The sequence below is a fragment of the Prenolepis imparis genome, unplaced genomic scaffold (genome assembly GCF_030444845.1).
Source record: "Prenolepis imparis isolate NDT839.2.m4 unplaced genomic scaffold, iyPreImpa1.0 SCAF_2, whole genome shotgun sequence".
NCBI classification, from domain to species: Eukaryota; Metazoa; Arthropoda; class Insecta; order Hymenoptera; family Formicidae; genus Prenolepis; species Prenolepis imparis.
Genome location: NW_028141160.1, coordinates 15,013,336 through 15,036,816, shown reverse-complemented (window position 1 = coordinate 15,036,816; position 23,481 = coordinate 15,013,336). Strand labels below are relative to the sequence as shown.

Genomic DNA, 23,481 nt, shown 5'->3' with positions numbered 1-23,481 from the left:
ATTTCTATGTCATATATATATATATATATATATATATATATATATATATATATTTTGTATATTATGTAAAATTTTATTACAAAATTGCAAATGACAAATAAAATAGCTCAGAATAAAGAAGATGAAAAATTCTCTATTACATGCAGATTCTCATTATATTTTTATAACGTTTACATCTGTACATATATTCAATCACAAATGTATTATTATTATATTTTATAGATATATATATATATACATATAGCGTCAAAAAAAAACGCGAATCACGAAGACTACAAAATGATTAAATCGCATTCAAATTACATAGTAAGGCGACGAAAAGAACGCTATATAACAAGTCACCTTCGACGCATGCAAAAGACTACAATGTTTGACCGGCCGCCTTTAATCGCACGGTGCGACATTGTAAGAAATCGAAAACTACCTGTCACCTGCCGTCGCTGTCCGGGTAGCATGCCCTGAGGTGACGAAACTGACACATGAATATTAATGCGGTCTACGTGACTTAATACACGAGCAGAACTTTCTTGCACATCCCAATGTTAAAACACAATTTAATCAATTTCTCTCATTCTCCACAGGCGTCAGGAACATTATGTCTGTTTCGTACACTTAGCACGGGAAGATGTAATTTTACCCTCGCCGTTCTCTCACGCCGATCAGTCCAATGCTCTATGCGAATAAAATTTTTTTACTTGAAATTGATTTCTTCGACGCGTCGATTAGTACGTTTTTTTTTTAAAATCAATAATTCGATTATGATTTAAAGAGAAGTGAAATTTGTAATAAGTAAAAAAATTTCTCCAAAGTCATCGATCAATCCCGATCGAAGGGCGCGACACTTTCACACTTTTTCAGATCTTTTCGCTTTTGGTGTTGTATTTTTGGAGCATCGCGGCGTTAATTTGATTTTACATAAGTGGGGCACGAAAGAAAATTAATTCTTTCTTTTTTGCAACTCCTGTCTTACTTTTCGATTAATGCACTCTCGTATTCTACCGCGATCGATAACGAGTATTTAATTGCCACATTGTGGCTGGCATATTTACTTAACACGCGTTTCGAACCGGCGAATTAATCGACGACTTCAACTTTTTATATCAGCATGCTTGCACGTCTGCTTCAGCATCCTCGTATCAATTATCGTATGGCATGGTTTCTCTGCGCATATTATGTTCTCTGTACATTCTCCTCAATATACTTATATATGTGTATATTAAGAGAAATGTGTGATATAATTCTAGCGTCATACCTGTTAATCATTACAACATAAATTTATATTTATTGCAGTACAATAGATATATTTCTGTATTTTCTTTTGTATTTTTATATTTTTTATAGCCTTGCAGTTAATTAGTCTCATGTTGACGAATTAAAATAATTTTGCAAGACACTTTTGTTATTAATAATGTAAACTAGTTCTTCGCTGGTTATTATGAAAATTACTAGAAAATTGCGGCAAATTATGAATTTCAAGAAAATATTTTTAAGATAAGACCGTAAATTACGTAGCAATTTGACCTTATCTTTTTTTTTTTTGTTTCGGTTCTTATCCCTAGTTTTCTATCCCTTTGAAAATGCGATCGCACGTTAAAAACTCAATCGCATGCGAACGGAAATAAACTCACCGTACCAGCTTCTCATTCAAGCGCAATGCACGATTGACAGGCGCGCACTACTCGCGTGCGAGAGATTGCGCTCGCAATTATCGGGATATATGATCCGGTCGTTGACTCGCGAGCATTTAAATTGCAACGAATCGCTGTCAAAATAATCGACAAAAAGATATCTTTTTGCAAAAAACAATAAAGAAATAAAGCATGTCAGAAAAGAGTATTAAAAGAATTAATTGATTAAAAAGGCACCAACTATCTTCAACTATCTTTGCGATATTTAAATAAGAGATTTACAAGGGAATGAACCTTTGAACATACTGATATTTGAAAATATTTACAATACATCATTCTTAGTAATCATAAAGTTTCTGTAGCGAAATTAGTCGTGATTAAAAAGAACATAAATAAATATTGAAACTAATTCCGTTACAAAATTACACGTTTCGTTGCACGTTACGAATTTTATCATTATCGAGAGTGGTGTATTGCAAATATTATTATTTTATTATTACTATATTTAATATATTTAATATATATTACAATCTTTCGATTATATAATAATTTGCAATTCATTTTATGTGTTTCAGATAGCCACGTAATAATGTTGGTAGCTGTTGACACTTAAACAATACGAATTGGTATGTACCTACATACTTTTCCTTTTGCAAATTTCCCTCATTTAATCTCGCGCGCATTTCATACTCAAGTTTTCTTGACACGTGCGTTAATGCGCTTACGCGTGCATTGACGCGTCTACGAAGCATCATCATTTCAGACGGATCAGTTTCTATCGTGTTCATTGTTGCTGAGCCAAAATTGCTTAGCGATGTAATAATATTTTATCGCTTTGCAGCATTCGATTCTGTTACCGCAAGTTGTTTACAATTCTTATCGTATTTTGTCGTCTGTATATTGCGTTTCTCCTTACCGTGCGACTTTTTATCGAATTTATATATCGCTATTATACAAAGCTCACAGGACCATGTGAGTTAATTTATATAAAAAATTGAAGTAAACTTTTACTTCATAAAATAATTTACTTTTAAAAAAGAATACCTGATAAAATGTAGCGATAAGTTCTTTGAGAGAAAATATCTCTGTGAAGAATTTTATTCAGGCTCTGATGAGCCGCCAACGAAATTGAATTTTAATAGGGTTATATGTGTTAATTTACGTATTATTTCACGATAACAAGTAAATCGATTATCTGCAGCTGCTTGTTTCGTGTTACTAATAAACTTCCATATATATATATATATATATATATATATATATGTATATGGCAACATATCCATGACATATATTAAGTATCAGCCAATTTGATACTTCATAATTATAGCCTCCGGGGAAAGTTGTCACATTTTAATCGGCGAGAAAAATCCCTCCAGTATATCGATTTATAGTAACGCTGTTATAATCTCGAAAGCATGATGTTAATTATATCGACGTATATTACATCCCACGTCGAGTTGAGCCAAACTTCTTTTCGACAGGCCGTGACAGGTGTTTAGGTTTATCCCGACACTGTCAGTTTTGCTCCTCGAAAATATTCAATAACGGTATTCTGTATTAATCCATCTGTCTTTTAATGACATTTATTGTTGACTTAATATATTTAGAAATCTTTATATAATAAAATAAATTTATAACAAAGCGCCAGCATGAATTAACGTTGATGACAAATTATATAGTCACATTTTTTTTACTCTCGTTATTTTACAAAGTTAAAAATATATATACGAGATATAAAACTGGTCGCATTGTTGAAATCAAGCTGTCACGCGCATCGCAACAACTTTTCTCCCAAACAGGCTATCCGAGATGGACGTAATCGCGTACAACCAGCACGAAACCAATAGCATCGCGAGCAGCACCGATGGCGCCGAGACTCAATACGACGAAGAGAGCGTGCCTGACCTTGACATCGATGGAGACCTGCTGTCGATCGACGGTGACAAACAGAACAAACTACCCTTCCGCAGAAGCTTGTTCGACAACGTGGCGCCTTACATCATCTTTCAGTCCTTCGACTGCAAGACCGGCCCGGCGGTATTACCGTACGAAGTAACGCGGCATCTGAAGTGGCACCTCAGCACGATAACACCGATAATAGTACGTCGCACCGTGGTGAATTCCGGTTATCGCTTGATGAAAAAATGCCAGAATTGGTGCGGCACTTGGGGCAAGCATATGAAATCCGCCTGCTACAAGAACTTGAAGCAGTCGCAGAAGGTCAACCACTTCCCCGGGACGTTCCAGATCGGCCGGAAGGATCGATTGTCGCGCAATCTCAGCCGGATGATGGTGAAGTACGGCAAGCGGGAGTTCAGCTTCGTGCCGCGCACTTACGTGCTACCTCAGGACATGCGTATCTTCCGTCAAGTGTGGGAGAAGAATGGCGGCAAGGAGAAGTGGATCATCAAACCCCCGGCCTCCGCTCGCGGCACCGGAATCCGCGTGGTCCATCGCTGGTCGCAGATACCAAAGAAACGCGCCATCGTCGTGCAGCAATATCTATCACGACCGATGCTGATACGCGGCGCCAAGTTCGACCTGCGTCTCTACGTGCTCGTCACCAGCGTCAATCCGCTCAAGATCTACATCTATCCGGACGGCCTCGCGCGCTTCGCTTCCGTCAAGTACAACGACGACATCAACTACCTCAGCGACCGTTTCATGCATCTCACCAACTACAGCATTAACAAGACCAGTGCGACCTACACTAGCAATGACTGTGCGGACTCAAGCACCGGTCATAAGTGGACTCTAAGAACTCTCTGGTCCTATCTCGAGCAGGAGAACGTGAATATCGTCAAGATATGGACGTCGATAAAGGACATAGTCATCAAGACTCTGATAGCCGGCGAGTCTCCTATCAATAGTCTAACGAGAACCAATACAACTTCAAGGTAAGTAAAAAAAAACTTAAATTTTTTGACAAAATAGATTTATTTTGTCTAATGCAATACTATTTTTAATGCAATTTCTTTTTGTTTGAATATGGACATTTTTAATATTTTTAATAAATAAAAATTAAATATTATAAAATTAAGTAATATAAAAATTAAAATATTCGCGTTTTTCTAACAAGTTTCTTACATTAGTTAATATATATTTTTTCCTCTCATGTTCTTTATTTTTTTTTAATGCACGTTCTATTTTATCAAATTCGTAGATATTGTTGTTATGAGCTTTTCGGCATCGATATTCTTTTGGACGAGAATCGAAAACCGTGGTTACTGGAAGTGAATATATCGCCCTCTCTACAGTCTTCCTCGCCGCTCGACATTGCCGTCAAGGGGCCTCTTATTAAAAACGTCTTTAATATAGCCGGATATCAATTGCCTGCGTGCGTACCGTCCGAGGAAGTAGAAAAACTAGAACAAAGATACCAGTTAGATCTGGTGTGCCAAGATTACAGACTGCACCGAACTACACTTAGCTACCAAGAGCGACATAAGCAATCATTGTACGCGAATTTGAGAAATCGGGAAGACTACCTTGACGAAATAATCGAGGATCTTACCCCCGACGATGTTAGACACTTGATTACTTACGAAGACGAACTGACACAGTTAGGTAGATTCGAGAAAATTTTTCCTACTACTGCGAGTCACCAATATTTGCAGTACTTTGACGTTCCGAGATACTATAATATGTTGTTCGACGCGTGGGAGACTAAATACGGTGATAATCGGGACGAAGGTATTTCCCGGTTGCAAAAATTATGCAAGACCAAGTATCACTTGGAACAAGTAATCTTTTAAATAATAATTTTTCTTCCGGACGTCATATTTACATCGATAATACCGATATCAAAAAAATGTCAAAACTGCAAAATTGTTCAAAATCTACGTTTTAATCGTACGAAATCCTTCTTATCCTGTAAGCTAAGCGCACTTATATACGGGTAAACGTACCATTTCTACGGTTCTTGGAAGAACCAAGTTCATTATGTGCCTTCTCCCACGGTTGTGCGAATTTATTTTATTGTATATGAGATTTTGTCTTTAATAAACAATTTTTCACTACGCGCGCAAGCTTATTAATACTGCGATATGATCGATCTTTTTTTCCTATCAGTTAATAATCCTTGTCTTGCCCATTAATAATACAAATTTGATTTTATATTTTTCTTTGAAATTGCGTTTGTTGCAATAATTAATAATTTGTATTTTATATATTATAATTGTTTGTTCAAATTATAATAAATTTACGAAAGAGTAATTATTTCAAAATTTATTTTTAAAAAATTATTTTATTAAAAGTTTGATGTTGAATTTACTTTTAATTTTATTGTTAAATTAAATATAAAATCTAGTTTTAATGCAACTTGGTGCAAATAATTTGGACTTGTCGAGGACATTGGATTTTACCAGCGAATTCAAGTACATAAACAAGTAAGTGAAAAAATTACTTATATGCATGCATATTTTGATGTCTTAAAAAAATCGTTAGAGAGATGTTCATAAATATTGTGTTTCTCGCAAAATTAATCTTTTATCCATCAGCCGTATTAATAAAATAATTATGTCGCGATATATCTTCGATTCTGCGTTCATCCACAGATTGCCTCAAACCCATTACTTCGGTTCCTTTAGCTTCTTCGAAATCATGCGCAGTACACAAAAAGCACAGTATCGGTAAAAAACTTGTCTTAAATTCAGTGATAAGGAACGCGTGTATACCGGCATGACAGCCCCAAAGAAAGGAGACGCTTGCACCGGTCGTGGTAAATTGTGGACAAGTCATCGTACCGAGAACGCCGAGATGTTCGCGTATATCGAAATTATCGGGCGCCTAATAGCGACTCGTATGACGGCTGGCCGCTGGCGGTGACGATGATAAAAAGTCAAAGCTGCCGATGCAAGAGTCTCTTTGCTAATGTAGCGGGCGTGCATAATTTTCGACAACAAGAGCATGGCGAGTATTGCCAAGCACCTGCTTCTATAATACAGAAAGGAACCATATATCTCGCTCTTCATTGATCCATTAGAGGTTCGTGAAAATTCACAGATTTTTAATTTATTTATAAATAACGGTAAGAAAAATCAAGAGCTTCTAATAAAAATTTATAAAATTAAAACGTGTTATACTTTGACATATGTGCGATGTCTTTTAGACTCTGGCTATTCGGATATAATAGCGAAGTGAACCATTCGAGATGTAAACGATTTTACGGATGCAGCCGCGCGCCGTAACGGGTTTAATAAATCCGTACTGACAATTTAATGTCTCTATTGTGACCGCGACAGTCGGCGGTACTGACAGCTGCGCTTGATTAGGTTAATACGAAAGGGGACCAGATTTCTTCGCTTCCGCCCTTTAAATTCAATTACTGGTTGGGTACTCGGTCACTTAAAACATCATATATCAGTTTTGTCCGGAGGAAGTACGATCCGTGGTAGAGAATGACCGTACCAATTGTCTTCAGAAGCAAAGACACAAGGCAGAACATTTGATTCGTCTAGATTTTCCGCCTCATTGAAGAACAGTCATCCTTACGAGACGATGATTAATGTCTCGAAATAATCTTGATTCTAATTTTATACATGAATACAGCGGAAAGGATATATACAATAAAATGTGATAATAATTTTACACTCTCTCTCTACATTAGATATAAACTAATTTTTAAATTTATTAAAAAAGGAACTGCGACATGTATTAATAAAATCATTTTCATAAAATTTGTTGCTAAATTAAAAAAAAAAAAAAAGAAACGTTAATATTAATTAATAATAAATGTAACAACTTTGCATATCGATCCCGTAGATTCTCTCTCGAGGTTCAGATTTTGGGGACAAAATTATTCGAAGGCGATTTACATGATGCACAAAGCATGGGGTGCCCCGACGTCGTTTGGAGACAATAGACTGCGTTCACAGTGCCACGACGGTCAATGAATTGATATCGTTATTGTAACAACATAATAGACATATTTTCTTATTGAGATTGCAGCCTTACGTGTGCGCGCGTGTTGTGCGTGTATATATATGTATAAGTGACGTGCGCGCCTAGCCCGGCCGTCTTCATGAATGTATTCATTCATGCGAGTGGCTGCGTGTGCGTTATGTAACCAACACAACGTCGACACGACGCATAAGGCTAAGGACCCCGTCTTCTCTCTACGTGAAGACAGATCTCAAGGAGACTGCTGCCACTAGAATACGGGATAGGTAGTTATGTAAATGTTTTTCTCGCCATCCTTTTAACGAGGCTAGAGCTCTTTGTTTATACGTTTCCTCCGAGACTTTATTTAATCCAGAAAAGAAGCGCGAACGATAGTTCGATCTAGAATTATCTAGATAATTTTTACATCAATTTCTTAAGTCGCGTGTGAAGCACTTTGACCCATCTTGAATAATCGAACTAAAGTCTGAAAACTGAAATCTTTTTAATTGAATCATTAAACTACTCGTGGATTGCGCTTTGTCACTTGATCAAATTGATTCGTCGGATGAATTCCTAATGAATAGTTATTTCATGGAAATAGGGTCCAAAGATTAGTTCGATGTATTCTCATTTAGCGATAAAAAATGTCATTTTACACAATTATGCGTCATTTAACAACATCTCGTTTGATATAAGTACACGTGTTGCATTTGATTTAAAATATGCCGTCATCATCTTATGTAATTTGTTTCGATACAATTAGAAGAGAATTAATAATATATATTTTTTTAAGCTCTTCCTTTTTCACTTTAATGTTTTTGTGAATAACGAGAAATATAAAAGAAAATGTATGATATAATTTCTAAAACATACTTTTCTCTAATTTCTAATTTCTACTGATCGATTTTTAATAAATAAAAAATAATCTTGCAATCACACATTTTGATAAAGAACATAAAATCTCGATTGTAAAGAAAAATATCTTGTTGCTAATCCATGATAGAACTTGTGGATAAAACCAGTGAAATATAGTAATTAGCAGTCATCAATAAACAGCAATGCTAATTTCCTCGCGTCTTTGATTCATGCACGAACTACTCGCATGATTAGATGTCCGGTCCTTGTCTGCCTGGTGAACTTCGCGCGTGACGATTACGAGGCGATTATAATATGTCCTCCGCACGTGTGCATAATTAGCGTGTCATTTATCACGACTGTAGGCTCGAATATAAAAGCGGTCTCGTACGATCATTCAAGGTTGTTCTCGGTCCACGAGCCATTCAATGTCGCCTTACTGCGACAGTGTAATTTCAACATTACCGTGGTATTTAACTGCGACACGGGCCACATTCTTGTACATACCTATTTAGCGATTACTCACGGGGGGAATCTATCTGTCACATAAATAATTATCTATATACCTTTTTATATATTTCCCACATTTCCTTAAAATATTCAAATATGTAAAAGACTGATCTCCAGGTCAGTTTTAAACTTCAAAAATTTTTGCATATTTGACAAGCGTCTAATTAAAACAAAAAAAAAAAAAAACAATTATCAACGTGCATATATCATTAAGAGTTGACGGAGATCTGTCCAATTCATCCTCTAATCTCATTCAACCGACATTTCTACCTACGCGAAATATGTCTGCGCGCGTGAGGACGTACTCGACACTGGATAACGACTTAATAAACCGACAGCGGCCACTGTGACAAGGGGTACGAGAGGGAACAGGGACCCCGGTGCGGGCGGATGCGAGCACGTGGAGCTGCGCGGGGGCGTCGTGGTAGTCAGGTGCGTCGCGTGCCCCCCACTTACATCACGTGCTAGCTAGCTCGTGCTTTGTTTTGAGAAGGCTTAAGAGCGCCCGTTCCCACGCTTCCGCGCGCGTTCTCCTCAGGTCTCTCCCCAGGTCTCCCTCCCATATGTCTTCCCTGTGCCTCGTGTCAAAATTCGTATTCGAGATATACCGTAAGCTCCCGATTACTGTCTGCCGACAGTTTGTCCTCTCCAAGTTACAAAGGCGAGACGAGATTTATTTTTCAATAAATTATTTATTATTTTATATAGCTTAATTTATAATTCTATTTCTAATTTATTAATTTTATCATCATATACATGTATAAATTAATATATACATGAAATATTTTTAACAGAAAATTAATATTAAAATAAATTTTAAAAATTAGAAATAAAATTATAAATAGATCTCATATATATATCACATAGATCATATCAATAAAAAAATATATTATATATATATATATATGATTGCATGATTGATGCGTCCAAGTTGCAGTAGTGCAAAACAGAGATTTCGCGTACGCCTTGTCGTGCGACATGCGACACGCTCGTACATACAGATATATTGAATCATTGTTTCAGCATTACAATAATCTCGGTGTGTCGTGACTTCTTCTATTCTCTCCCTTCCTCTGGTTTGGTGTCTATATAACCGAATCGTTTCATATCCTCTTGGTATTCTCTCGCTTTGTCTTACGCACGAGCCGACGTGTACGCGGTTGATTACGAGGCTCTGCACATAGACCGGACGCTCCCTCGAGAATCGCGATGGACTTCCCACATACTTTCACGCCGCTCGTAAACCGCCTTTTCCCTGCCGGCCAAACGAATATTGTCACGCAGCTCATTCCCATAAGCTGCGCGCGTGCACGAAGCGTGCGCCGACAACTTTATTGTTTCAGCGGGATAAATACGTGCGTAATGGAAAAATAAAGTTTTGACATTTGACAGCTGATCGAAATCAACGATCGCAACCGAGTAAATCACTTGTAATTAATTTTCACAATTTTTTTTCTATCGAAAGAGCAACAGCTGTCTATAGCAGATCGTGGAAAAGTATATGAAAATATTAAAATTGATATTAAAAACAAAACTCGAACATATGTCGCTAATAAAATTAATTAACAGATGCAAGCCGGTGTAAAAGTTGAAATTATTCCAATTTAAAGCGCTCTGATTGAAAGAGGAAATTTAATCAAATTTCAAAAATCCGAGGACTGCATATATAAAAGCGGGGCGCCCTTCTTCACAATCGAGGGTACCATGATATTAGAGCATATCGGCACGCATGCACGCGTGTGCGCGTGCACACAGAGACCCGCGCGGTGGTGGCTAGAGAATTCCTACGGTTTTTCGTTCGGTTCCCACGGCCGGGGTGCGTCAGGTGGCTAGCGCGGGGTGCGCGCAACACCCCCCTTTCTTCACCCCTCGAAATAGATGTAAACCCCGCCGAGAAATATACTATGCTCGTGGCTCCGCCCTTGCCACCATTTTCGGCACGCATGTTGCACGCGTGTATATCCGTGGTGGAATGTCATCCCCTTCCTCCTCCGAATCTACCTACCTACCTATATTCTACCCTATTCTATTCTTCGTGATTCACGAAAACGACTCTTTTCGTCATTGACCCGCGACAATTCGCCGCAATTGATGAATCGAGCGATGAATTGTGGCATTGTTGCGCTGCATGAAAAGATGCATTTGGATTCTTAGAGAGAGAGAAATTATTCTTTGCTATATTTAACATCTTTATTTAATTTTTAATTACGTCTTTTTTTTATATATATTCTTCAACATTCAATAAGGTATCTTCTTATCTATTTGGGATGATCCCGAGAAACAGTCTTTCCGCGAGATTCTTCCTATATGAAACGAAAACCGAATAAATACGTTGGCCGCAAAATGTACGCGGATACCGGTTGCAATATTCGGCGAATTTATCCGGTTGTTACCAGAACTTTTTTCAAGCCGAGTCGTTCGTGCGAGGCATCGTGCCGACCGATCGCGAGTGTATTTTTCTTTTCGAGCAGACATTTCAGTATCCGCAGACACGTTTTTGCCAGACGGATTGAACCGCGCGTGTTCGCCGACGCGGGGGAGCCGTTCCCACGAGAGATTCAGAAAATAACCACCGAAGAGAGAGATCGTGCAAGCGGATTGCTCGTGTCGTTTTATTCTTCCCAATGTTTCGTTCTTCAGCAGCCTCTCGTCATGACGTCACTGACCCAATTTCGTGCACGCCAACGGCATTATCGTGTGTTCGTGAATCCTGTTAAACCAGCTACCACTCGATGCTTGCATCAGGTATCGAGTATCTCTCTCCCTTCATATATTCCACGTTATGAATAATCTTCGCGGGAATGATAGACGACACGGATAGTTACGATCATTATTCATGACGAACGTGTCGACTTCTAATTATCTCTCTAATTATTCTTGAAATCCTCTAACACATCTCTATACGTATTTGTCAAAGTAATATTTGCCTCTATAAAGTTACTGTAAACTGCTAACGACATCGAAATCCGGGATTTCTGCTATTTCCAACGTTCCTTCGTTAATGATTTTTCAACGCGTTACAAAAAGCATCAAGAGAACGTTACGAGCGTCCGTTGTCGTCTGCGATTACATCGGAACCCGCTATATCCTGGAGGGACCTCTGCCGTTACCGCGCGGCAGAGGAAAGAAGATAGCTGGATGGGATTGACAGCCGGGCTCGGGATCCTTCCCACGTCGTCGTCGAAACGTGCTGAAAGCGTGCTGCTCGCGTGGCCGTTAGCCAAAGACGACAAAGAGAGAAGGAGAGAAAACAGCGGGCGAGTGAGGCCCCGCAATGTGCGTCTCGCGGGCCCTCACGATCTTTCTCACGGGGCCGGGCGAAGGGAGGGCGTCAGGTGGACGCAGGACCTCCTTCAGAAAATACAACGGTTCCTTACAAGGATTCGCGACTTCTGCCTTCCCACGCTCCTTCAGCCGTAACGGCCAGATTCGGGGTCCCTTCCTTCCTCTTTTCCCTCTCTCTTATTCGTCTTTTTTTTCTTTTTTTTTTTTTTTGTTGCACATGACGAACCTGGCTTCGGAACAGTTCGAGATGATCGAGACGGCGCGCGGAATGACCGTCTCGATAAGTGTATGTCTGTATGTAAATAATTGTAGGGTGAAGGCGCACTTGTGCGTTGTAAAGGCACGTTTCTCTGGTTGGGCAAAAAAATTCCGATCGCGAGAGGACGACGAAGTGCGTGACGAGGCTGTCTTTGGTTCGCGAAACATTGTAACGGCGATCGGTCGCGGGTTATTTGTCCTTAATTAGCTTTCATTCGATTTGCGCGACGTTTTGCGAATTTCATGCGCGTTGCGCAAACCGTGAATTTACGGGGGGAAAAAGCGAGGGACAAGTGTGTTTTATCCCGAGGCATGGTAGAAACAAAGAAACGAATAATTAAAAATTTCTCTCCATCTGACCCAGAAAAAGCGCGGACGCAAAAGGTCGTTCGCTCATCGTGCTGTCGCCCATCGAGCGCTCGTTCCTGGAACAAATCACACAACAGCCGAGAATACACAAAAACGCGGATCGATTCGATCGAGGGAGCGCTCGATGTAAGGCTCGTGGCACTTTATTTGCCTTCGACTTCTGCTACCGAAGCGCGACCGTTCCAGATCAATGATCATCGAGGGCCGAGATTCTCTCGGAAGAAACCCCGGGGATATATTCAGAACGTCCCTGGATCGTGTGTCTATCGTGCGTTCTCTCATTGTGCGATCTATAGAAATGATCGCTCTTCAGCGATTTCGCTTCGATCATCTGTCTAGAAGCAAAAGTCGCCACGTGACTAGATACGAAAATGTAAGATTATGAGAGTTCATCAAATTTTGCATCTCTTTAAATTTGACTGACGAATCGATAAACGTTTGTTTTATCATTCCGATTGACACAAATCCCGACAGAGTATTTTAGTGGTTTCTCGTATGACGTTACATTAAGAGATCTTTAAAAGAAATAGATTAATTGCAGATGAACTTGAAAAATAAAAAAAATATTACTACTGGTTAAACTTTTATTGAGAAAATTGTAGGATTTCAGAGTAAATAAAACATTTACATTGTGGAAACTTTGACACGCGTGTATATAGATTTTATCAGATATTACATACAATTTTTCGATGAAACCTTAAGAGGCAGGGAGAGTTTTCACGCAATTTAAGGGGCGTGTAATTTTATAACTCATCGTAATTGCTCGATGAGATAAACGGATAAGTATGTACGTCGTTCGATTGATTGCCGGCCGTATTCGGAAATTATATAGTATACTTATTGTCGAATTTTTGCAAGATGCATTTCGTCTATTTGCATAAGGTCCCTCGCGAACCCGCCTTTCGCCTCCCAAAATCGTCGGTTAGCAGTTAAAATGCATAAACGGTGCGCGACGCGCGCGAGCACAAATTTTACGTTGCGCGCGAGGCGAACCGTGAATTATCGGAGTTTCTTTTTTTTTTTTTTTTCGCCAAAAGAGCAGGAAGTGCCAGCGGCCGTAATCTTCTGCATTATGAAGATCGTGAGAGCCGATCCAAGGTGACGGACGAGCACGCGTAATCGAGAAGGAGATCTCGAGCGTATATATACCGCGCGATGAACCACGTGTCAGTCACGCCGCTCTCGCGAAAGAAGGGGACAGGGTGGGGAAGGTGAAGGGGAGGAAACAGGTTTCCTTGGACAATCCACGTGTGAAGCGGGTGGAATTTCTGAATTTCGTATCTCGTTCCCCATCTAGCCTTGCGAGCGAGCAAGAAGCGCTTTTAATCAATGTTGTAATGAGTGCGGCAAGATCACTCGCTTCTCCAAGATTGTGCGTAGCTGGAAAATTATAGTGTCTACGAAATGACGTTCCAGAAGATGCAATTACAAATTTAATTAACAATATATTTTTTATATAAAGCTTGCATATATAGACCAGTCTCTCTTTTATAGCTTAACGATTGTGTTTTCTCGTGAAGCAAAGATTGGAGTCTAATCCGCATACATAATACCGGAAAGAGATCTCTGTCCACGCGTCGGCCACGCTTCAGACGCGTTCTGATTACCGGTTGCGATCGTTAGCAGTCGCTTCGAATCGTCGGTTAGACGCGGGTCGACCTTAGACGACCGGCGAGCCCTACGGATCGTGCGTCTCGTGGGAACGGAACGGCCGTCGGCGCTGGAGCGTTTCAGGAAGCTCTTCGTGTTCCGCTCCCGCGATCACCGGGAAGAGGAGTAGGGCCTCTTCAACGGCAACGACTCCTCCTTACCGCTCTGAATCGCTTCGGCGACGACGCCCACGCTCCAATCGGCATTCTCATCTCCTTCAGGAAAATGGGGACTTTATCGAGCACGGCGGATTTTCGCGCGAGCGCGTGGACGGGCCCCCTAATTACGGATTCGATGCCTGATGTTACTCAATTAAAATTCTTGTTTAATACGCGTATCCTTCCGCGACACGTCGAATGTACTTCGCGAGACATGGTGTAATTGAAATTTTCGAGCGGTATAAAGTGCCTTGCTCATCCGAGAAACAGAAGAGAGAGAGTTTATGAAAGCGCTCGTTATAAAAGCTGATCACTTTGTTTGCGAACAAGAACAAGTGCCAATAAATATGATACAGCAATGTAATTTATTTTTTCCAGTAAATATTCTTCGTATCTTTTATTCTTTTTTCTATCGATTTATACCATTAATTTTTATCGAATGACTAATGTATGTTGTTATTTTCGAATAATTTTAAATATAAGGCAGAGAGACGAAAAATTGAATAATTATATCGAAGATGGAAATAAAATTAATCGCGACACTTATTTCATTTGTAATTAGTTTGTTTGAGATTGATGAAAAGAATCAGAGACACATATATCTTACATTGAAGGATATTAAATAATGTTAAGAACATATGTCGACTGTGGTTATATACATTTGTGCATCCGGCATCCCGAATGATCAGTAACTAAATTACCAATCTGCAACATACATAATGACAGTGGACGGCGATGCAATTAAGCGAGTTAGCGCGCTGGAGCCAGAAAGCCGAACGCGCGTAAGTGCGCGATCGGCGGTGTCGGTCGGCTGCAATTTGTAAAGACGAAACACGCCCATCGTGCTATTAAACTGATCGAGTCAAGGTGTATCGGCTTACAATCGGTTTGCACGGCCGGCTACCTCGTGTGTGCATCGCGTATAATAATGACCGTAAATTATTTCGAGTCACATAAACTGATTGCAACGTAATGGAATGTGCCACGATTCCGGCGAGAAAACTTTCACCCGCGAAAGTCACTTATTTTTACCGAAGGACACGTGTGCATCGCAAAATTTTGATGTCGTTTTTTCCAAGATTTCGATTTTTTCTTTTTTTTTCAAACAATTAATAATTATTAGATATATATAATAGAGAATCCCTTCTCTCTCGGATATTTTATAGAGGCGTTTATCATTTGTAACGTGCACCATATCGTTTAAGAGAGAAATCTAACAACGAAAACAATGATTAATTGTCAGACAAGCGTGTTACGCTCCATTATAATATAATATATCGTGTAAAAAAATAATGCAGATATATCTTGACTGGAAATCACAAGGGTATGGAAAAGAAACAGGAATGAGCGAGCAGTTTCTTCGCTAAAATTGGGGTCGCGTTGGTCCCGCATCCAGAGGTTAATCTTCGTATACGTGCCTCCGTCGTATCCGAGGTACCTCGGTAATTTACCCGCTTCATTTCTTATCGCGTGCCCATTACGTGCGTGCCGCAGATTGCACGCGAGCGCATCATAGCCGATCCAAAGCGCGGATGCGAGAGGCGTCGTCGTCATCGTCGTTAACGTGCGATATCGCAACCGCGAAGGGGTTGCGGCCACTGGCTGCTGTTGCGTATCCTAGGAACCTTCTGCGAGTGACAGCGGGACGTCTTTGTCGGGGCGCCGAGATTTCGCCGGAAATGACTCGCAGCGCAGCGGGAGTTGCCACGCAATGTTTGTTTCAGTAATATCCAGGAAACACGCGGGATAAATGGCAAACGCCGCAAAAGTGATCGGAGCACACACTTAGCTTTCCCTCTCATTATACATAGACTTGATAGATAGATGATGGTGTATATATCAATTTGTCTATCTGTAGAATTATTATCGGAGTAAATATATTTTATTATTGCACGCAACGGTGAAATAAATTATTGACTCGATCAAAGGATTATATTATCGCGATTGAATGTGAAATATAAAACGTAAAATGTGCGATCACATAAAGAGAGGGAGGGGGGTAAACAAATTTGTTTACATTAATTTAAATCTTTCATATTTTCATCGATTCCATACATTATTATAGGACAGCTGCGGTGTCAGGCATAATTATACTTTATATAACTACACGTACATAAGAGTCTGGATTACATAAAATCTTGTTTACTTTAAAATTGTCGTTTAAAAAGTTTTATAAAAATCTGGTTTCAAAGGGGGATAACATATTATCGTGTATAAAAAAATAAGTTTATATTTTAATTAAAATATATTCAATTTTTTTATCATTATATATAATGTTCGCCGTTCACTTGCGGGCGCGACTGATTCATCTGGAGGATGACGATCGGCGGCGGAGCGAACCGTATAAATTCGCCTTAAGTAAACCATTCATCGGCAGCTGTCCGATGGACCGGCGAGAATCGCGCGTCAGACGCCGCGCCAATTCCGCAATAACCGAATGACTCCATCGTCGTTGCGGAATCCCTTCCCTCTCGCTGCTACGTCCGCCCTTGCCGCCACCTGCTATCGGTTTCCCGTTGAAGCCGGAGAGGCCGGAGCGAAATTCCCACGATCACGGGGCACCTGCGCTCATTCAAACCACCGCGATTCCCCGCGATAGATGCTCATGAATATTTATCGGGCAACAATGAGACAGGATTTAGTCGGGGAGAGGACACGGCTTATATCCCGGGGCCCTATCGATCCCCACCCCCCACCTCCCTCTTCACCCGCTACGTGCCCCGGTCCCTCTGACATCTCGTGTGTGGTGGCTCGTGCGTATATTCACGAGCGCGAGCTATTCATTCACGAACGTGGCTCATTGTGCCGCCAACTGTGTCCACCGTACGCGTTGATTCCCAATAATTTCGTATTCGTGAATGAAGGGTGGAAGAGGCCAATCGTGCTCCGAACGAAGTTGCGGGGGGGAAAATAGCGACGGGGGTTCTTCTGCTCCCATTCACGAAAGAAGAGGGATCACGATTGCACGTGTTTTACGACGCGTTACGATACGCCGGCCGGCGGATGCGAGACGCTTCATCGCGCGATCGAGGGCTGGACCGGAAATTGAAATTTTGCGTGAGGGTATGCAGCGGTGTGTAAAACGCCGAACTCTGCGCTGCTCTCTCCCACGGAAGGCACTTTGGGATTTCGTGGTAAGCGCGGTCGCGAATATCGAAATTATGTACGAAAAGGCAGAGTGACGGAATAAAAAAAATTCAAAACATCTCCAGAACGCATCTTTCTGCAGTTGCAGCAGCAACGTTTCGCGCTTATTGCTGTTGCCCTACCGTGCAATCTTTTATCTTCCACTACACAGATGTTTATCACGTGTTTATTACTATTTATTTATTCTCTCTCTCTCTTTCTCTCTCACTGCGCGAGGAGAATTGTGTGTAAATTAAGGTATATTAAAAACACGTAAGGGTTTGTCGTGGGAATTGGAATGTTATCGTTGCATTTAGTATCCTCCGTGCTAATGTTATCGTAAATTGCGCTGATATAAACATTTAATGTTACTGACTTTATTTTTAACAACACACATTCACGTACTTTTTCTCTTTCCTGTGTCTGCGAATCTCTGCAAATTAGTTGAGAGAAAAAACTTCGAAACTCGATTTAAAAAGATGAGAGCAATTTTTTACAAAATATGCGTGTGTACATTATAGCCGCAAAAAGAATATACATTTATGTTGTTCGTCTGTTTGGTAGCCAATCCCTAATTAAGACAAAATTAATAGATAAGGACAGTGTGTGTGCATTTCATTATAATATTTGAGCAACTTGATGTAACGATCGTTAATACTTTCTCTCAAAATCTTCAATTATCGAAGGCTGTCACAGAGGAAACGTATATAGCAATTTTTAATGCAGATCTCTTATCCCATCATTTGCATTCAGATCACGCGCCGATTTAATCTGTGAACGACAGACACGATACATTAAATTAACATTTAAATTTTCATTTCTGTTTTATAAATCTCGTTCGTTATTCGTTAAATATTTCCGTTAGAAATGCAAATCTTCTCTTTAATCTGGGATTAATATTTATTCTTGGATATTTGCGAAAACATTTATTATATGATACATATATATATACAAGATATTTAAATACTCTTCTAAAAGTATCGATTAAAAAATCTTGCCTCAGTCTTGAGAAGTCAATCTACACAGAAACTACTAATTAATTTTCTGTCTTAATTCGGGAAACAATTGAAAAAAGAGAAATTCGAATAATATATTATTTTCATCAATAATATTTTATTTCGTCAAAAATATTGTTTCGCATGTTTTATAATTTGCAATATTATATCTTTATTATTTATTATTTATTATTCAAGTAAATAGAAAACAATTTTTCATGATCTCTAATTCACGAATTTTATTTATGATTTCATTCTACATACTTAATATATTTTGATTTCTTTTTTTCTTATAAATATTCTCTATATAATAAAATATACATAAAATTCTCTCTCTTGAATTGTGTCGGGAATTAGATCGTTTAAAAGAAACTTGACAAAATCTGAATTATTATGGTTATTTCAATGGTCCCCCCTGTATTCGAAATATTTAAAAAATTTTTGTTATCAATAAATGATATATTTCATGACATCGGGGTGGTTGACATTTACGATCTCGGTATATTCGGTAAAAAATCGAGAAAATTCGGCGACCTTTCGGAGGAACTAGACGCGTGCTTAGCTTGGCACGCACACGCGTGCACGCGAGTTACGGTGGCGCATACGGCCCGGAAAATAGGAGGGATAAGGTGCCGAAGAGAGCGATCTCGCGCGAAGGAAGAGGCAGAACCCCCTCCGACGGTGACGAAGGGGGAGGAAAAGGAGAAGCAGGAGAGGAAGCGAGCAAAAGGGGGCCCCTTCGTCGTCGGAGGCTACCGTGAGAACGAGGCGAGGCATCGCGTCCCACACGGGCCCTTCAGCCGGCACGGGGCCCGACGGAGACCGCAACAGTGTGCGGGGCCCGCCGCCGCCCGGGCCCGTGCTCGTGACAGAGACAACGACAGGCGCGAGCCTCACACGCGACTCGCACACGTCCGAGCCGCCCGAGCCGTGAACACAAACCGCGTTTTTTTCATCCTCGGCGCTACCTCTCTCTTCCTTCCTCTCTTCTTCTTCTTCTTCATCCTCCTCTTCCGCCTCTTCTTCTTGTTGCCGTTCCCGCGCCGGTTCTCCTCTTCTCGTGACTCCGCTGGTACCGCGACGGGTCCCGCTTGCTCGCGGTGACTTCGCACTTCTGTCTTTTTTCTTTTTTTTCTTTTTTTTAATGATAAGTTTGCCTTGCAAGAGCTTCGCCATTTTTTATTGCGCTATATTGCGGAAGATGTAAGAAAGCAAAGTTCCTGAAGATTTTCGCAAAGAGGTCTATTCATTATGGCTATATTTTCTGCTTTAAAAAAATATTTAAAAAAAAATTTTTTTTTTAAATTTTTGAATGATGAAAGAAGGGGAAACAAACTGCAAAAATTATAATTAAATGAATCTAATATCTTTGAAATGAATGCGTTGTATAAGCAGATATACAAGGTAGACATAAAAAAAATTAGTTAGATGAAAAAAATGAAGCAGAGAAAATTTAATAATCTTCAATAAAATCTTTTCAGTCAAATGAGACAATTAAACAATAGGATCTATATATTTCTCGTTGCTCAAAATTATACAGCTGATACGTGAATGCTTATTTGGTACATTATCTCCTTCTTGGCCAACTTTCGCCAACACTTTGTTATTCTCTGGTCTCTCAACACACTCATCTCTTCTTATCCAACCGAATATCTCGTTCGAAATATCTCTCGTTACGCATGGTTGTTTTACCTTTTGACCGGCTTTCACGACGACTTTGGTCTTCGGCTGGAGGATTCATTCTTGGCGAACGCGCCCATACGCGTTTTCACTTGTTGCTTGTACTTTCTCTCTCTCTCTCTTTCCATCCGCCTCGTCTCTCGCCCTTTTCGCCGCCTCGACGCTTTATCTCGGGCCCCCTGCGAGAAAGGGTGCCGATGCCATGCATCGTTCGTGCCGCGAAGCATCATGCGGGGTCCCGGCCTCGCCAATCAACCGTAATAAACTTAAAAAAGGGGTGGGAAGGGAGAGGAGGAAAAAGGCGAAGCGAGCTACCTCTTTTTACGTGCACGCGAAGAAGAAGAAGATCGCGACCGAGCGCGGATCAACGATCGTAAATGGCGAGGGGGGCGGGCGAGGGTGCACCACAAATTTGCACCACGTGCGTGGGAAATGAGGCTGAGAAACGTGCGGCGGAAGTATCGTGGTAGCTGATTTCGCCGGGCATCGGGTAATCATTCGTAATTTTGGAAAGACGAAAGAATATCTTGGGAAAGAAATTTGTATCTGCTTAATTTGAGAGTCATAATTATTGCGTGCAGCGAGAGCTTTGATCCTTTCGAGAATGTACTGTGTTTCGAAGAAAGTTTATGCACAGGAATTATACACACGATATACATGGAAGACTTTTTTTTATATAAAGCGTCTCATATTATTAATATCTTTTTTCATCCAAAGATGATTTCATTCATTTGAAATTAATTTTTTTCGGAGTAAAAGTTGATATCGAGCGTCGTTTTCTCTCGTTTTCACGAGTATCTGATGTTTAACTTTGGGTATAATATTTTGCAACTTTTATATATACATAGGAGCGAGAGAAAAGATCGTCCTGGAAATGATTATCCGATAATCTATATCGGATATGATAATACGTCTATATACTTTTCGAAGAAGCTCTTAGGGCTTCGGAGTCCGCTCGCGGAAGTTTTTATTTATTCCTCCTCATCGATCATCAGCGCTTCGTGTTCGTCGCACGAGTCTCACAGTTCTCGTGTGTCTCTTAGTCTACTGAGCGAGGAAGAGAGGAAGAAGGAGCGAGCTGTTGGTCGGTTGGAATACCAGGAAGAAAAACAATAATTAGTTGATGTCACCCGACGTTGAAACCCGCTCGTGCAATATCGTCGTGTCGTTATCGGACCGCGGTTTATCGCTTGTGCCGTATCGCGAGCCGCTACGCGAAGCGTGCGAATGTTTACGAGCAGTGTCGGATTTTAATACGTTGGTGGCGTCAATGAAAGCACGCCGAAGAGACGGACGTGTCTCGTCTGCACGACTTGTGAATGACAGCACCGGATACAATCCGTACACTATCGCTCGGTCGTAGGAGATAGATCGACGATTAATACGACGTCTTATGGGGGCAAAGACACGAGGCACAGGCGTAATAGAATAAATTATTTTACGAGCGTTAATAATGATTTATTATTCATTGTATGTATGAGTGTATTTCGAAATTATATGTATATCTAAAATATATTTATACGCGATATTCCTCAAAAAAAGTAGGACTGCCAAATCGATGATTTTGAAATTAGTTAATTCAATGTCGCTTCGTTTCTCTTTAGTATTTTTCATCTTTCAATCTCGATAGAACACATGGCTTGAAAAATTTTCACGGCGTACCTCGACGTGTGAAGTATTCATCTATTTGTAACAGAAACTCTTCTATCTAAGAGAAAGAGAAATCTTCTCTAGCGCCTCCCTGTGAAGCTAATCGTTCAATGTGATCCAGAACATGATGAGACGGTCATCTCTATAAAAATTCCCCGTTGACATGAGCGACAAAGCAGCTTTAGAAGAAAGCGCCGAGTGCAAATGCAGTCGGCGCAGTGTGTCTGCAGTTCCTGAAAGCATCTGGCAGGCTCCAGTACACATAGATAATCTTAACGAGTTTTGGCTTATCATCTTGAATGAGGCCGCCGAAATCCTGAGAACATGACGTGTCTCTTGAAGTCTTAACAATGATGCCTTTTCAACGCAAGGTTGAAACACGATCGACGCTCATCGATGACATATCATTCTTAATTACTGATTACGAAGCGTCACAAGCAGAGTGTGATAAAGTATTATAGCAAGCGCTAATTTTAAACAATTTGTCTTGAGTATCTGGAACTTTTTCATAAGTCTATCCTTTCGTTTTTTTGTAGATAATCCTCTGCTTATTTTACATCTTCTTATTACTTTTGATATCGATTTATACTGATATTTAAATGTATTGATATATTCTTCTCGCAATTTATTATTGTCGATTAATTATTGTTACGAGCTATAAATTCCAGTTCTTTCTTTATCTCGATATATCCTGATTAAGGGTGGCATTTTTTGTACAATGGAACCGGTTGTTTTCATAGCCCCAGACAATAAATTAAATGCTAATAAAGACAATTGCGACGGGCTATTTTATAATTTTGTATGCGATAATTTTAGAGACGCAAGACGTAATTATAGTCATCGATTCGTTTGGATTCAGGCTATCATCGCAAGCGGGTATTACTCTCTACAATATTTTTGCCGCATATACGATGTTTACGACGGCGGTTCTTGCCATATATTAATTAGCAGTTTATGCGATTGATAAAAAAAGAGACATTATATGCCAATATAGCCGGTGAAGCGGACATGAGACTTGAAAATGATCTAGACACGGTAATTATAGTTCAATGTTGAAGTTTTACGGAATTATTATTCAAATTTTACGTTCAGAGAATTTAATATACGATTACAGGAACTCGGGGAAAGCCATGCGAGAGAAATTACAACATGCAGTACGATCGTCGTTTCCTTGCGCTATTTCCCTAATTACAACTCACTGTGCACAAAGTTTCTCGCATCTTCCATCCATTAATAAATTTATGGCAGAAAGGATGGAGTTGGAGAGGGTTTTATCGGGCAACAGAGCAGAGCTTGCACAGTCACAAATATCTATCAGGGGAAATAAGAAACATTGACGAATGCAACACGATCGCGTTACACAGAAGCGCCAAACGTGCCACGGTTATAATCCCGCCTCATTATCGACGGATATGTGGTAATGGCATTCTGATT

At 40.1% G+C, this 23,481-nt stretch overlaps 1 protein-coding gene across 2 annotated transcripts in view; it reads left to right on the top strand.

Annotated features, from left to right (window-relative positions):
* Positions 1-5,647, top strand: part of LOC145948932 (tubulin monoglutamylase TTLL4) — a 137,802-nt gene extending 132,155 nt beyond the window's left edge. The window contains exons 4-6 of one of the 2 annotated variants that reach the window (XM_083058522.1): positions 2,204-2,254; positions 3,428-4,525; positions 4,792-5,647. In XM_083058522.1, the coding sequence (XP_082914648.1) occupies positions 3,438-4,525; positions 4,792-5,383 (1,680 nt within the window). In that variant the 5' untranslated portion in view covers positions 2,204-2,254; positions 3,428-3,437 and the 3' untranslated portion in view covers positions 5,384-5,647. The remainder of the gene's footprint in view (positions 1-2,203; positions 2,255-3,427; positions 4,526-4,791) is intronic. The other variant, XM_083058521.1, reaches the window with a different exon arrangement.
* The last annotated feature ends 17,834 nt before the right edge of the window (positions 5,648-23,481 follow it).